We start from the raw sequence: 16,475 nt of genomic DNA on the forward strand, positions 1-16,475 counted from the left end.
CCTGCACAAAGAGTGGTTAATTTTCTGAGGCTATAGGATGCATGACACAAGGCGAACGAGCAACACTTGACCAAGTTGTTCAATGAGAGGCGGAAAAAGCATCCGGTGTGCGACAACGCCGTGAACACACATAGGCCATAGCAGTGACTGATTGGTAGTTTAGGAACAATCTATCTGGAAGCCATGCGAAAAACGCACGCAATAACTCGACGGATAAGAATCTAGACATTCTGCGTGAAGGCATATAAATTGCTCCGATCTACGTTAGCAAGACTTTAGATGGGGTAGTTGGTCGTTACGAGACCTAAGTGAAGAGAACTGGCGCTAGAAAACGATCACTGTACTCTTACAAGAGTTCTTTTAGTCTATAAACTGTCCATATATTATTTTCCATAAAGTCTACAGACTTTCTATAGACAAATCCTAGACTAGTCTATAGAGAATAAAAATGCTGCAGACAGTCATATTAATGGACATACACTTTTATTACGCTTTTGTCTACAGACAGTCCATAGACTCATCATCATCATCAGCCTGACTACGCCCACTGCAGGGCAATGGCCTCTCCCATGTCTCACCACTTAACCCTGTCCTTTGCCAGTTGCGGCCATCGTATCCCCGCAAACTTCTTTATCTCATCCGCCCACCTAACTTTCTGCCGCCCTCTGCTACGCTTGCCTTCTCTTGAATACACAGAAGGAAACATCTATAGGAAGGCAATAGTGTATATAAGAAGTGCATAGAAAGAATATAGACCATTTTTATAAGGGTAGGGCCAACTCCACCCACCTTTAGAGTTCTTTGTAAGAATCACTTCTATGGCCCCTTTCGGTTGCGCTGTTCGTTCAGCTGTCAAAGGCCCATTGATGGGGGAGAAAATTACGTTTTTTGCCCGCACACGATCCGTTCAAAGTCTTGAAGGTAAGCTCGGAGAAGTACTTGTTTGATTACCTTTTGCACGCGAATGGCTGTACAGCCTAGCCTCAGGGGTCTGTGCTAAAAAAAAATGATCTAGATGCACCACAGGTTGCTTGAGAGAACTACCGGTGGAGGCGAGAACGCTATTTTTATTTCATTGTTTCATTTTTTATAGCTTATAACAGGGCTTTTTTCAGCAAGAGCAGTTTATTTACGATTAGAACACGGTAATAAATAGATACAGCTTAAGTTGAATTTGTCCTCAGTTCCCCACCTAATTAGTTTAGTCTAGTTTACGGGGTTTAACATCCCAAAGCGACTCAGGCTATGAGGGACGCCGTAGTGGAGGGCTCCGGAAATTTATACCAACTGAGTTTCCTTAACGTGCACTGGCATTGCACAGTACACGGGCCTCTAGAATTTCGCCTCCATCGAATTGCGACCGCCGCGGTCCGGGATCGAATCCGCGTCCATCGGTTCAGCAGCCGAGCACCATAACCACTGAGCCACCGCGGCGGCGGTTCCCCATCTGATCTCCAGTTCTATTTTCCTTACGCTAACGTTGTTTCACAAAGCGGGAACAGTTCCTCAGTTATAAAGCCTCTCAAGCTCTTCAGTCGCAAACCGACAGATGGCGGTAGCGTACGAAGTAGTTGCGTGGCCTATCTTCTCCCGATTGAACAGAAGATTTTGGTTTATGGGTTATGGTTTATGGGGTCTAACGTCCCAAAGCGACTAATGCTATGAGAGACGCCGTAGTGGAGGGCTCCGGAAATTTCGATCACCTGGGGCGAGCGAAAACAGTTAACTGGGAGGTTTTTCCATAATAAGTCCGTGCCTGCGGGTTTCAAAGCCCGGCCTCTCATGTCGATCCACAGGATAGTTCGTGCGGCACTCACCAGTGGGCGTACTCTTCGTCGGTCGTGGCCCGTGGCACGTAGTCGTGAGGGCGCAGTGGCTGGTGGTACCAGTCCAGCTCGGGCGGCAGGTGGTATCGCATCAGGGTGGTGATGAGCATCACCGGACGAGGCCGCGTCATCGGGGAGTCCTGCATTTATTTTCACAGTGAGTGCTGTTAGGGGCAAGTTTTCCAGTTGTGCGGCGTTGGCGTTGTCGGCGTAACGCTTCGCCACACTGGTTGGACAGTATGCAGTGGTGTCACGCCCCAAGACGCACAGCTAATGGCTCGATATATGAAATGTATTGGCAAAGGACATCAGTGAAACCATCCATTTCCAATATTGGGCCAACGTGACTGCAACGCGCCATGGTGAGTGGTCCAAACACAGTGACGTCACGCTTACTCTGCCATAGAAGAAGACGAACAATAAGTAATAAACGGTATTATATTCACCAATGCGAACAGCTGTCGCTGAATATTCCGTTGCACCGCGGTAACCGCACTGCAAGTTTTCTTTTTTTCTCACCATTCACAGCGTCAACTACCACATCTAGACCACTGATGATGGTGTTGTCGTCGTACTCATGAAATTACGTCGTCATACATCAACGTTACATGACCCGTTGCCATCACTCTCATTACTCATGGTCCACAGGATGAATGTGTCATGATCAATTTGTCACGTGACCAACCTGTTTGTTAAACTTGTTTCAGCTAAATAAACTGGCAACTGAACGGCTTAACGCCTCCTCTTGTTGGATTCTTTCTTCCACATCACCCATACACCTGAGAAATAACGCTGACGATGAAGGCCGTGTAGCACTGCATGATCGGCCATTTGTCATCTTTTCGTAAACTTACACATTGCCGCTCTGTTACTCGTAACAATGCCAGCGCATATCTGTACACCACACATGTAACCCTAGTCTCGGAAAGCCTGAAAGCTGCACCAGGTATACGAATAGCTACAATGTGACGTCTGCCCGGAGTTCTAAATCTCCATTCGGGATTTTTTCTGTGGGTCAGGTTTTTTCTCAGGCGAGTTTTAGCGAATTATCTAGATATACCTGAATAGGATTGCATTAGTCCGAGTTCCAGTCAGTTCGCCACACTAGTTTTGGAACTACACGTCGGGTCACGAATGCCATTGCACAAGTACTATCGTAGTCAAAAGCCTCCACGACCTGCCAGCTGCAAATGAGGCCAATAGCTGCGCTACTCCCAATGACTTAAGACTCTACTTCTCTAGCTGTAAGTCGGGCTCTAGTGCTTCTAAAGTGTGCCAGTGAAATGAGACGATCGTAGACTAACATGAAATACACGCGAAAAAGTCACTTTTAGCGCCTGCGTTTGTCCATAATAGTGCGTGTTGAGGCCATATACTTTCCTATAAAAATAGAGTGATAACACATAGAACCGCTATGCGACAATCGAGGCTATTACCACTGAGGTTGTTTCCTCTGTATTCCAATGAAAAGTCTTTAAATCTATGAGGACCCTTTGTAATGTGCGTCGGCACCAGACACTGCAACAAAAAAATTGGCAGTGGCTTAGCTCAGCTATGCCAGGATATACGCAGCGAGAGGTACAGTATATCCCTGGTTTCGTCTAGTTGTTTAAATTTGCTTATCGTCATGGCTACGTGTTAGACATTAAAGACGAGACATATGGTGAAGGCGGCACGTCTCGCTCTCCATGGCCGCAGTGACAGTGTGTTTTTTCCACCGCCGCATAAGCATCATTTATACACTTGACCCTCCTTCGCCTTCCTTTGCCGTGCATGCGCAGTAGAGCACGGCGCGCCAGCTGCCTGTCGCGCATGCGCAGCCTCTCTCTCTGTAGGAGGCGAGTGGCGTCGGCGCGCGGCGCCGGTAGCTGTGACGTCACTGGGTGGCTCCTCTCCGTCGGAGATGAGCGGCGCACCAGCCACTTGGCTGTGACGTCACTCGGCTCCTCGCGTATGCTCACAAGTGGCGCCGAAGGCCCACAGTGAAACGGCGAGACTGCGGGCAATGTAGCTCTCGCTACAAAACAAGCCAATGAGGTTGCGCGTTTCTCGGCGCTTATGCCTGGCATCTCTGCATATACGCTTGACCACCCGTTATTCCAGGAAGAGAAGCTAGAGTTTGGTTCGCAACACCGTATTTGTCGGAAAGTACGGGCGTTGTAACTTTACCCACCAATCACTCCAAAAATGACACAGAGCACCATACACTACTGCCCGTACATGTACCCTTACCGGCAGCTTCATCTGTCGCAGTGCCTGCGGCAGGTAGCAGGGCCCGAAGTACTTATTCTGGCCGTCGGCAGAGGTCACACAGCCCTGTACAAGGATGACGTCCTGTACCGCCTCGTCCAGCGAGAACTCGATGGCGTAGTACAGGTTCGGCATGATGCCCCCTTCCAAGAACTGCTTGAGCTTGTCGTGCGTCCAGTCCTGGATTGCGGACACCAAGAAGAGGTGAGATGCCACATACGCTTGAGACGACTGACAGGCATTTTCCTCCACTGCTTATGGAGGCTCGTGGGGAGGTATTCAGCATTATCATCATCAACATAATCAGCCGGCAGGATAACGTTTTTCTCCGCTTATATCTAATCAGTCCTGTACAACTCCAGCTGGGCCGACCCTATCCCTGTACACTTCCTTATCTCAAACTGGCACCTAGTACTTAATATGCATCAAGTTACTTTAACGTACCTGCAGTTATCTGTCCCCTGCGTTGCATGTCGCGTCCATCTCCGTTCCTAGTTTGCAATTTTATCTTGGATATTATTAACTCGTGCTTGTTTCTCAACCCATACTGCTGTTGACTGCAGGGGTGGTCAAGTCGCCGGGAATTCACCTGATCAGCAGGAATTGCAGGGTTCGATTCCCCGGTACAGTCGGGATATTCCGTCAGTTTCCCTTTAGGTATAAGCGTTTTTCCTAGCATGGTAAACTTTATTTATTTATTTCACAGTACTGGAGGCCAGATTCGTCCTAGCAGTAGTGGGCATCAAACGCAAAAACGTGACAGCTTATTTAAGAGAGAAGAAATTACACCGTATGGAGCACAATAAAAGCGAAGAAAAAAAAGTATGCAAAATATTAGAACGAGTGGGAAAAAGTCATAAATTCCAGAAGAGGGCAAATACGGGCTGGTTGGTACATGTTTTACGAATTGGAAAAAACAGCGCAATAAAAGACGAGGCACAAGCGACGAGGCAAACAGCGCTGGTGTTTTGTCCTTCTCTTGTGCCTCGTCTTTTATTGCGCTGTTTTTTCCAATTCGTAAAAGTCATAAAATATGTGTAATGAAGGAAAAAATTATTGCCGCCTGTTTTCTCTCAGGCGAATGATAAAAAGAATAAGGAAGCGCACATCATTCCCAAGGTGTTCGAGGAAAGAAACAGCCTCTTTATGCAAAATGAGGCTGTAAAGCATATTCCGTATTATGAAGGGCCCTCACTTAATGGAGCGCCTAAGGAACGAAGGAGAAATGGTGTTGTCGTTCATGAGCAATGCTGGGGATCCAGATGGTTTGTATTTTTTAAAAATGAGACGGAAAATATATGTGCCTCCCCATTTATTTTTCAACTATAGCGTTAAGCCTGGATAATCTTGCTGGTGAATTTTTCAACTCGTATTAAGCCTGGATAATCTTGCTGGCGCGTGCTTCCACTCCAAATTTGATTTAGCCTTTTTATTACCTGAGAGGATAATTCTACGAGTTTCACGGGGTGGAATGATCGAAAAAATAAGCTCTTGACACCACCGCCAGCAAACATACAACAATAGCCAAGGTATTCTTTGACCATATCAAGTTTTCATTCGTCAGATTCATCTGCCGTAACGTGTAGATATCACACATGCTGTTGTAAACCTGAAGAAGTTTCTAATGTTCATTTATTCTTGATTTCGGCGAGAATGCTATCCATTCGCGTTTACTCTCTGAACTACTCTGCTCTCCTCTTGTCTTGAGTCGCACAGTTACCGCTTCGAAGAACGACTGAATTGTTATAGTCGGATACAACCTAAGTCTGCACTGAAGCTCCGCCCACATTCAGCCTCCGCGCATAGAATTCCTCCACGACGAAAAATTAGTCCGCTGGTTAAGCGTTTCTTGTTACCTAAACAAAAAGCTCATCACAAGAAAAAGATTATGTGATTTAGAATTTTGATACGTGGATTGTTTAATACAGTCAAACAATAAAAAGCTGATTTCGTTTACTGTTGCGATTGGCCAGCGGAGTAATACAAGACGCCGCGGACCGCGGCCCAGTGTTAGCAACTGCTGTTTTTTTTTAAGTTGTATCAGACTATAGTTCGGTAGAAATCAATGCACCTCTCACCTGGTACCGCTTGTGGTTGATGAGCACGCCGAGGGAGACGCGAACTGCCACCGCGAACCACATGCGGTAGAAGACCGTGGGCGGGTCCGGGTGTTGCTCCATAATGCGTTCGATCACTTCCATCGGGATGCCGCACAGCTGCAAGCGCCAAAAGCAGGCCTCTCATGTTCTACGGCCTTATACATTCTCTGTGATGGGGAGTACAAAGTAGTCAAAGGCAAGAAACTGCTAATGCTTTAAGTTGGGCTAGTTGGTAGTCGGTATCACACATATTGACTAGCGAAATTCACACACACAGGACAAGAGAAGGCGACAAAGCACACGCTGTGTTTGTCCTGTGTGTGCATTTCGCTAGTCAATATGTGTGATAAAGGCAAGAAATAGGCCTCGGAGGATGAGAACATGGCATAGGAAAGCGCGCCATTACATCGCGATGCGCTTTTATTCCTCTTCTAAAATTTTCAGCATATGTTGTTCTTTCAGAAGAGAACAGGACGCCATTCACTTGGTTTCGTTCGTTCGCTCGCTTTCAGTCTGTTTGGCGCAAGTGTGAATACCTTGTGTATTCGTGCCCGTATATAATAGGCCGCAACTAATAATCATGCAAGAACAGCAGCAAGCCTTACTTCGTTGCTTAGAAGGTGATCAGTGGCTAGTAGATTCCCTATTGAAAAATTTGTATAGATTTGAATGGGTTGAAGAAATAGGATTATAGAACGTTTAGTTTCGTTTTATGGGATTAACATCTCAAAGCGACCAAGGCTATCAGGGACGTCGTAGTGGATACTTTAGACCAACTGCGGTTTATCAAACAGCACATGACCCTATAACATTTTGCGTCCATTGAAATTCCAAAGACGCGTGTTCGATCTGTGCCGCGGCGGTCACAGTTCGAGGGGGGCAAAATATTAGAGGCCCGTGTACTGCGTGATGCCTGTGCACATTAAAGGACCCTAGATGGTCGAAATCATCCGTAGGCCACCACTACAGCGTTTCTCATCGCCTCAGTCGCTTTTGGACGTTAATCCTATTGAACGAAACCAAACGTTCCATTATCATATTTCCGGAACTCGATCAAATCTATGCAAATTTTCAATAGAAAATTGAAGTGATCGAGTGCAATAAACCCAAGAAGCACAGGTAATCGGTCCAATAGTGGAACTGTACTGGAAAATCATGGTCCTAAAAAGGACCACAGTAATACCATCCATCTCCAATGTTGGCGATGCAGTGCTGTTGGCAACGCATCAAAGAAAGGAGGATTTTCTTCAAGAAACGTTTACTATCTGTAAACATGTATTCCATTGTGTGCTACAGGCATTCAATGACAAATTGGAGGATGTTTTCGTACTAGATTGATGTCTGTTGCAATGAAGAAATGCGGTTCAGCATTCAGTGACGCACGCACCTCGACGTCTGTCTCGCAGACGGCCTGGCAGACCGACGGCTGTCCGGTGAGGAAACCGACGAGGCCGATGCAGTCGGGCGACACCAGGTAGTCCTTGAAGTCGCCCTCGCTGAAGAAGTACTGGTTAGAGTCGGCATTCGGCAAGCGCCCCTGCACGTCCGTGCTCTGACGTGTGCCTTTGCCGAAGACCTGCGGCGGTGGCAGACACCTCGAAGTGGCTTTCCAGTCCCGTTAACAAGCCTCTCAGTCGCGATGTATGAGGTTTTTATTCAGCAAAGACCAGTTGTATTGTGTCCTAAGTTATCTGTCTATAGACGTATAGAATTTGTAGCAGATACTAATATATGCAAGAAAAATCAAGATTAGGAGAATATGAACGCTATAAAGCGCCGAGAAATGGTGGATAACGATAGAACTTCGTATTTTTAGAATTTGTTTAAATGTGGACAAATTACAGCTCTTCTTGAATGGAATAACCCATGGCCAGTTATTTTCCTGCGCTAGCGGAAATAATCTCATCTATGTATTCTCATTTATAAGGGCTCGTTCGTGGGTGTACGAAGTCTAAACGGAAAGTCTCCATCGAATCCTGTCGTGTTTAGTTTTTATAGAGCAGCTAGACAACTAGCCTACATAAAGACTGTAAGCACTGCATGACAGGCTTTGTGACAGTTCACTGTGACATCACGCTGTCGTTTTCAATAACACTTCCTCACCTCAATAGGCGTTCTATACGTTAATGGCAGTCACAAGTCCTTAAGCTGCTCTCAGCTGTTGACGTTTTCGGTTATCAGAGCTCTGCAAAGCCTATATGTTTTAACCATGCGACACAATGCTTTACTTAGCCAAAATTTAGACGTAACAATACCTTGAACGCTTGCGTGATTGGCATGACGCATGCCGCGATCGTGTTCCACCTAAGGAGATTGACGTAGTTAATTTTTTCGTGGCTAACTAATGGCCGATCTTTTCAACCTGCTCGCGCTCACCGACCGGTGCTAAAATCTTCGACTATCTGCAACTGACGGCAGTCTCTCACCTTGATGATTCCCGAGCAGATGATGTAGACTCGTTCGTGCTCATGGCCGACAAAGGACAGCACGTTGCCTTTCTTCTGGCACAAGAAGAAGGCCTGCGAAGTAAGGTACCATGAAGGGTACATTCAAGGCGTTAGCAGCGCTTTTGGTCATAGTATAGTTTCGGAGCTCCCTCCCCATTGCGTCTATTTATCCCAGCTTGGCAGATTGATTGGTCCAGAATTTGGAGCTCAGCCGATTGTCACGCCATCTTGCGGCCAGCAGATGAGCTGCTCAGACTTGTCTGCAGAGCGTGACTATGGTGGATAATAAACAGCTGCAATCCACCGCTTGCGTCTGTTCAGTTGTAAATCAGTGCCCTGTCTATGTCTTTTTCACGTCCGCATCTTTGTTCTATTCCAATAATGTTGAGCCAATTCGCCCAAGCTTCCAATCTGACGAGAAATTCCCCACAGTTCTTTCCCTGATTTTCAGTCAGAATTTTGTAAGTGAAATGACTGAAGGGCTGCGGTTACAAGTGGGCGAAGCAGGAGTTTGTTTCGAATTCTTCTCCCCATATATACTGCGACAAACTGTACAAGTACCAAATTTAGAGCATGTCCCCCCAGTGTCCGATCGGCAGATCTAGAAATACTGAGGTTGATATCGACAACCTGCTGTGAGTTTGCACTGCCCTGAAGCCAATTAGAATCCTCACCTGACGGCAACGGGTTTCCCGCCGAACAATCCGTCATCGTATACCGCTTCGGCGCAGAGTCCTCATCATGCCTCACTCCTCGACTGTTACAATCGTGGTTCGCGGACACGTGGGCGTTCGTCCTGTTAATGCAACACTACACAAACAAGAGATAACATCCCTGCATAGTCCCTGGCTTAATGCTGGCGGCAAACACAAAGTTCGTTCTGGGCAGCCGTGGATTCTTGGGTGCACGTAATGCTGGTCGAACGCAATAATCATTCTTATTGCAATTGCACGACACGCACAGCATACCCGGATATACGCTTACGCGAGAACGTGAGCGGTTAGTTACAAAGTGAGAAATGCCCGTCTGAATTTGTGAATACCGAGTCATGAGACAAGGTAAAAGTCTAGCCTTCACTTTTCTTTGTGGCTTTTCTAATACTTCGCCTAAGAAGAAAACTGGGCAACCTTGAGCAGTTTGTTGACCTCTTCCCTGGGGAGCCAGGAGATGCTCAGCAGGACGCAGCTCGCCATGTCTCCCACGACGATGTCGGAAGGCATGCCGTCCACTGTGTGGATCATCCATGTCAGATCCTGCAAGCCGCCAATGAAGACAAGAGGAGGAGGCAATACTTGAATATTTCACTTCACACCACTACAGAGGAAAAGAGATGATCAGCCGACAACGTTACAATGGAAACGCGCCTTGTGTAGGCGTCACCAACCGTCTGAAATGTTCTACTTACGACGCTTATGCAGTTGTTTTCATGTTTTTTATTACAACTGCACAACATTCCGCCATCTTAAAAATCCATGCTTTGCTAGATTCAAACCTCGTTTTATCGTCGGGTTTAACAAACGCTCCATGCTCATCATCATCATAATCAGCCTGATTACGCCCACTGCAGATTAAAGGCCTCTGCCTCTCAAATTAACCTTGCCCTTTTTCAGTTGCGGCCACCGTATCCATGCAAACTTATTAATCTCATCTGCCCACGTAACTTTCTGCCGCCCCCTGCTACGCTTGCCTCCGCCAAATGCTTCAGCAGACGGCAACCATGAACAGTTGGATGATGGCCACATTCATGCGTTGTCCATTTCGATGCGTGGGCTGAATGCTCGGACTTAGCTCTAGAGTTGCAGTATATTATCACAAGACCATTGTGGCTCACCTCAAACAGCATGCCGTACTGCTTGTCATCCAGGAGGCCGCCGTCGTGGAGGTCGTGCAGTGCATCCAATGCTTTGTTTAGCGTCCTGCGCGCCGCCTGGCGCGTCTTCGTGGCGACCTCGATGTTAGGGTACTTCTGCTGGATGTCGATCACGTTCTTCAGCGTCTGCGTGGATCGAGCAACAAGTCGTTTAATTCTATGGGGAGGATTCTCCCTAACTTATCGACCTGCACTCAGCGCAGGTGTCCAGTCGTTATCAAGGAGGCAGACAACCAGATTATGTCATCGCAGAATTAAACCCACTAGTTTCTATAGTGTGAATAATAGTTTGTGACACCAATAATTACCTATGGATAATCGTGGTAGACAGCAGTGTCTATAGTGTGAATATTTGTTTACATTATACGTCTCTCTCGTTTTATTAGTGCCTGTGCCTTGATTGTGATCGTAATTACTTTTAGTTCAATCCATCTTTTTTATGCAATAGAGGTAGTATGTACCGGCCCAAAATCTCGCACAATTTTACAACGAAAAATTGGGATTACATTCGGATTACGGGGCTTATATTGCAGAGTATATGCAACCGAACCATCCTGAAACGTTCCGCCCCTGCCATGCCACACAGAGGATTATGAAAACATACGCCGTCCATATATAAAAAAGACATGGTTACGGCGCTCGGCTGCTGATCCGAAAGACGCGGGTTCGATCCCGGCTGCGGCGGCCGAATTTCGATGAAGGCGAAATTCTAGAGGTCCGTGTATTGTGCGATGTCAGTGCACGTTGAAGAACCCCAGGTGGTCGAAATTTCCGGAGCCCTCCATTACGGCGCCTCTCATAGCCTGAGTTGCTTTGGGACGTTAAACCCCAACAAACCAAACTAAACCAATATACAAAAAACAAAGAAAAAATCCTGCGTTTCCATCAATTTTCTGTAGTTTCCATATCACTTCCACATTGTTCCCGCGAGTTTTCCGCATGTTGTGCATGACACCACAAGAAGTTCGTATGTATTTCAACATTGCCATCGTTGTCCATATAGCCCGTATAGACTACAATTAATGTCTTGCGAACTAGGCTAAAACAGGGCTCGTCTATTTCTGGGCCGCCATTTATCCGTGCCATGCTTCCCTGTGGATACCTGCAGCTTGTTGCGCACGCAGGTGTCCCGGATGCGCGTCGCCAGCTGCGCGTTCTTGACGAAGCGGCTCGCCTTGGCCATGGCTTCGTCTTCGGCAGTGATGTAGGCCCGGCTCACGTCGTACGCGTTGAACAGCTTCCGGTTCAGCAATCCGTCCAGCAAGTCCCACAGCCACACGAACAGCACCTGGACGGGGAGTAAACGAGGCGTAAACCTCTTCGTTACACCCAGCTGTGCACTGCTACATGGTGTTAATAACCTATGCGGCTGGCGATAGTTCGCAAATACACATAATGATACAGCTGAATGGGCTAATTTATGCCAGTCGAAATTATTTCGTAGACTCCCTAAGCTCACAATGTTCCATATGCGTCCCATCTTTTATTTTCGCAGTAACTATAATTCTGCATATCGTTTTTTTTTCTGGTGGTCGCAAATTGAGAGCTCTAGGTAAACGCAGCGGAACTGCGACCAGCGCCCATCTTTCTTTTTTATTTTTGTTTTAGTTTATTTCTACACAATCAGCCACTACCACCAATCTCAATTAACAATGAAGTTTTGCTTTTAAATGAAAGCTGTGGCCTGTTAGTGACGTGAGATTGAAGGGCTCTAATTTCGCCCTTCATATATTACATCCAAGCGCTGCAGGCGTCCGCCCAGAGTCTGACAGTTGCCGCACATTTCCTCTGTAACCAGATCTAACCAAACAAATGTACCCGCCGCTGTAGGTCAATGATTAGGGTGTTCAGCTATACTCTGCAACACTACGGCTTACTTTCTTGTGTATGGCGACTATTATGTTAAAGATAAGATGTAAGAAACGTTTCCCGTAAATCTTGCTCATCGTGCAGCCTTTTGCCTCAGCCGACGGGCATATTCCGGCGACGGAGATGCCGGATCATCTCCTGGGACATTTTCGAATCCCTAAAGCAGTTAAAGTGAGGCTTATTTAGAATAGTGCATTGTTAAGCAACATCGCTAGCACAGTGCATCTTTCCATTACGTCTACATCTTTCGCGCTGTTGCTTAACGAGGTATCACCAAGTTGCCCGTCTAAATATTGCATAGAATAATGCAATCGCTATATAGTCTCAGCCTTCGTTATACGTATACAACCACGCACTGGCACCTCTTGCCAGAACTTACTGTGCAGACAGTAGCTACACGTACCGTGGCAAAAAATGGCTGGGGTTCAACGCGGCTTGAACCTAGTTATATATACGAGCGAAAGCTATGTTGAGCATGGTCTCCACTGCCTCAAATCAAATGTCAAAGTCAAGGTCAGGGGCCAAGGTCAATGTCAGGTACCCAACCACTGGTGGTAGTCATATGATCACGTGGTCATACTACCACAGCTTGGGCAATACCACCACGCAGTTCGGTGTGACCTTGTGAGCCATTGAAGGTCACTGCTAATGTGGTGCCCACTTTCTCAAATCAAATGTCAAGGTCAAGGTCAGGGGCCAAGGTCAATGTCAGGTACCCAACCAATGGTCATAGTCATATGATCATGGGGTCATTACCGTAGCTTGGCCCATACCACCACGCAGTTAAGTTCGGTTTAACCTTGTGAGGAATTGAAGGTCATTGTCTCATCCACGTGGAAATCGGAAGATGTGTCCTGAGGAGTAGAGCTTGGTTTGACCTTGGGAGGGTTTGAAGGTCATTATCTCATCCACATCGAAATCAGAAGTACCCTCAGTAGAGCTCGGTTTGATCTTGATAGGAATTGAAGGTCATTGCCTCTCGGAAATTGTACCCTGAGGAGTAGAGCTCGGTTTGATCTCGTGAGAAATTGAAGGTCATTGTCTCATCCCCATCGAAATCGAAAGGTGTACCCTGAGGAGTAGAGATCTTGCTTTAAAACTTACGGACGGGGAATGACGAGAGAGAAACCGGAGGAGGGGAACTGGCACTCACGACTCTCTTCTGCAGCGTCTTGACGGTGCGGCAGGCTACCAGCAGGATGAAGCTGCACTGGAGGAACAGCGCGTACCTCTGATCCTCGAATTCGATGGAGACGAAGCTGGCCAGCACGAACTCGGACACGACGAGGCAGAAGATTATGAAGTCCAGTTGGCGCCACACGTCCCTGCCGAATCTGAAGGTGCCCGATGTGTACACCTGCAGGTGTATACCCACCCAATGACACAGGGTCTACCGATCACCTCTCTCTCGTCCTAATAGACCAACACTGTGTTTGCGGCAGCCAGGGGGGAGTTGGCGCACACAAAAGTTTGCGCTGCCGCAAACAAAGGGGGAGTTTACGGCAGCCAGACTCGCCTGGGGGTGAAACGTAGGCTCAGCGCCCATAGGAATACATGGAAGAAGAAGTTTTCGAAGCAGTTTTCTGTGTTCACAGTGTTCCTATAATGACGCTCCTTGAAGAACAACCGTGTTCATCCCCGAACGGATTCTGAAGATATTAGAGAGTTATAGCATATCATTACCGTGTTTACGTTACCGTTTACCGTGTTACCGGACGCCGGAGTTTCCGGTTAGCGCTGCGCACGCTAGAAGACGTTTTAGCATACCGTCTCTCCCGTAACAAGTTACCGTAAGGCGAAAACGAATGATGATGATGGTGGATGCCCCAGCATTAATTACAAACAGAAATACGCATGCATTGAAAGCATTTCTTTGCAGTGAGGTGCTACATGCTCTTTAATCATCTTTTTCTCTGTATGCAAAGACGTGCTCACTACTTTTCTGCTAACGGCCGGCTCAGTGGCTTCAAAAGTACCCTGGCCAGTAGACAAGTTTACTACACAGAACGCACTAAGCTTGTGTACGCTGCGCTTACTGCGTTGCGAATGCTGTAAAAAACGCAGCTACAACACCTTCTGCTTGCCGCGCGCAGCGTCGCTTCTTTGGATGTTTGGATGCACGACTTGGACGTAAACATAGTGGCGCCATCTGGTGACAGTAAGTCAAAGCACTTGAACTCTGGACAGGAGAAACTTTTTTTTTTCTGAATTTAGTGGTGATTATGACAAGCATTACCAGAATGTTTTTGTTTTTCCAGGAAGAAAACTATGAAAATAGAGAGAAAAATGTTAAAGCTGGCACAAAAGCTACAGTGTTGTTGCTTCCTTGGCTACGCGCTTGGAGGAAGGAAAATTTGCGACGCGGAAGTTAGGCTTAACTGCTTGTAAATCACAGAATTATCTCAACAACATGGGCTAGTTGTCACTTAAACCTCGACGTATGGGTGAGAGTATGCGAAATAAAAGCGAACCGCTACCATTTGAGTGAGCTGTCGCATCAAAGAATCCAGCGGTGACATGCATTTATTCCGAAGCGGGCGAGCAGGGCGCCGCCATGTTTGTTTACAAGCGAACGCTAACTCTCTCCGCAACGCAGAGAGTTTTAGTATAGCGTCACCCTATCGCTTTGGGTCATAGGGGAATAGGCAACCTGCAATAGCCAGGCGGCGCCGCTGTCGCGCTGCTTACAGCGCCGCCACCATATGTTTTTTTGGTACTGGGTAGGCGGTCGTTCTTTTCGGCGTGCATGCCCAGTACGAATTTGAAAATGTCGGTTGTTTTATATTGCGGATTCAAGCCTCTTGATGCCATCGGTGTGTATTTTCGGCGACCGGAGCTCTAAAAAGGATGTCGCCTTTACGAGAGCAACCATGTGCACTCAGTGAAGGAAACGGATGGCGCTGAAATTTCGGCGAAGTGTCAGTCTCAGCGGGGCAAACACGTGTACGACGTTCAACTTGTGCATGTACAGTGCATGTGTAAGCAACCGTCTCGTCGCTTTGCATTGGTAACTGATATGGAAAATAGATTTTGAAAAACATAAAGGGACAAAGTTTAGATGCACGGGACCCGTGAATATGTCAATTTTTCCCGTAGCGTGTAATCGAAAGCACAGTAAACAGTGGTGGGTGTACAGAAAGAATTGCATCTATCGAGCCCAGACTGAACGTCCAAGCAACCACACAGTGAGCCTCTTTATGACTCCCGCGGTATCCAGGTGTTTACAGCTGAATTCAGGTTGTTAATAATGTTAGGGCAGCTTCATGCATGACCTTGCTTGTCGGGAGATAACCGGGATGCGTTTCAATGGTACTCTTTTCACCACGGACAAAGTGCTTTGAACATATTTTTGTGTTGTCATTTGGGCTGCAGTTGAAGTCTTCACCACTCAAATATAATGCAACCAAATTTGTATGACACACAGCACTGCAAAATCAATTCACCCCTTAGGCAAAGCATGTAAATCTGCGCGAGACGGGCAACCACATAAGGGAACGACATACGGGAGTGGGACCTGAATTAATCACCTGAGACTCACCCCGCGAGGCGTGCTGCCTTTAATTCATGGTACCTCGACACGTACGCGCTAACGTTGAGCGCACGTACTTGAGTACCAGTATAGGACAAAACCGCGACCAAGAACCCTGCTTTCGAACGCGACGAATCCTGATTTGAAGACCGTTGTTCTGACAGAACCAGAAAAACGGCTTCTTAACGCGAGAGCGCGACCGCAATTCGACGATACCAAGCAAGAGAACTACTAGCGGAGAATTTAATGAACGCTCAATATTATAGCTTCATTCAGCCGCTCCACATTTATACTTTTTTTCTCCTCTTAGCTTCGCGTGAATTACAACACCAGTGCAACTTCCTTGACACGACGCACTGCGACGATCCACTTCAGTCGCCGGGTTGACCCGTACGGCCTTGCAGGGAAACGAAACAGCTTCACGTCTCCGTTCCCTTCTCGGGTATGACAGTCCTTCACGCAACAGTATCTCCGGTTGGTTTTTTTTTCGAGTGCGACCGACATTCATGGCGTAGGATGGCCGAGGTAAAGCTTCCAGAAAATCCGCAAAGCTGCACAACCTCGCTGTTTGCGCCTTCCTCGGGA

At 47.1% G+C, this 16,475-nt stretch overlaps 1 protein-coding gene across 1 annotated transcript in view; it reads right to left on the minus strand.

Annotated features, from left to right (window-relative positions):
* Window positions 1–1,813: 1,813 nt before the first annotated feature.
* LOC149330418 (sperm-specific sodium:proton exchanger-like) overlaps window positions 1,814–16,475 on the minus strand; it is a 50,003-nt gene continuing 35,341 nt past the window's right edge. The window contains exons 19-27 of the mRNA XM_089559426.1: window positions 13,515–13,718; window positions 11,595–11,780; window positions 10,454–10,618; window positions 9,750–9,875; window positions 8,602–8,694; window positions 7,563–7,751; window positions 6,155–6,292; window positions 4,059–4,256; window positions 1,814–1,966 (exon numbers count right to left, since the gene is read on the minus strand). Of these exons, the coding sequence (XP_089415552.1) occupies window positions 1,814–1,966; window positions 4,059–4,256; window positions 6,155–6,292; window positions 7,563–7,751; window positions 8,602–8,694; window positions 9,750–9,875; window positions 10,454–10,618; window positions 11,595–11,780; window positions 13,515–13,718 (1,452 nt within the window). The remainder of the gene's footprint in view (window positions 1,967–4,058; window positions 4,257–6,154; window positions 6,293–7,562; window positions 7,752–8,601; window positions 8,695–9,749; window positions 9,876–10,453; window positions 10,619–11,594; window positions 11,781–13,514; window positions 13,719–16,475) is intronic.

This window comes from Amblyomma mixtum, chromosome 9 (assembly GCF_055824585.1).
Source record: "Amblyomma mixtum isolate Tamu chromosome 9, ASM5582458v1, whole genome shotgun sequence".
Classification (NCBI taxonomy): domain Eukaryota; kingdom Metazoa; phylum Arthropoda; class Arachnida; order Ixodida; family Ixodidae; genus Amblyomma; species Amblyomma mixtum.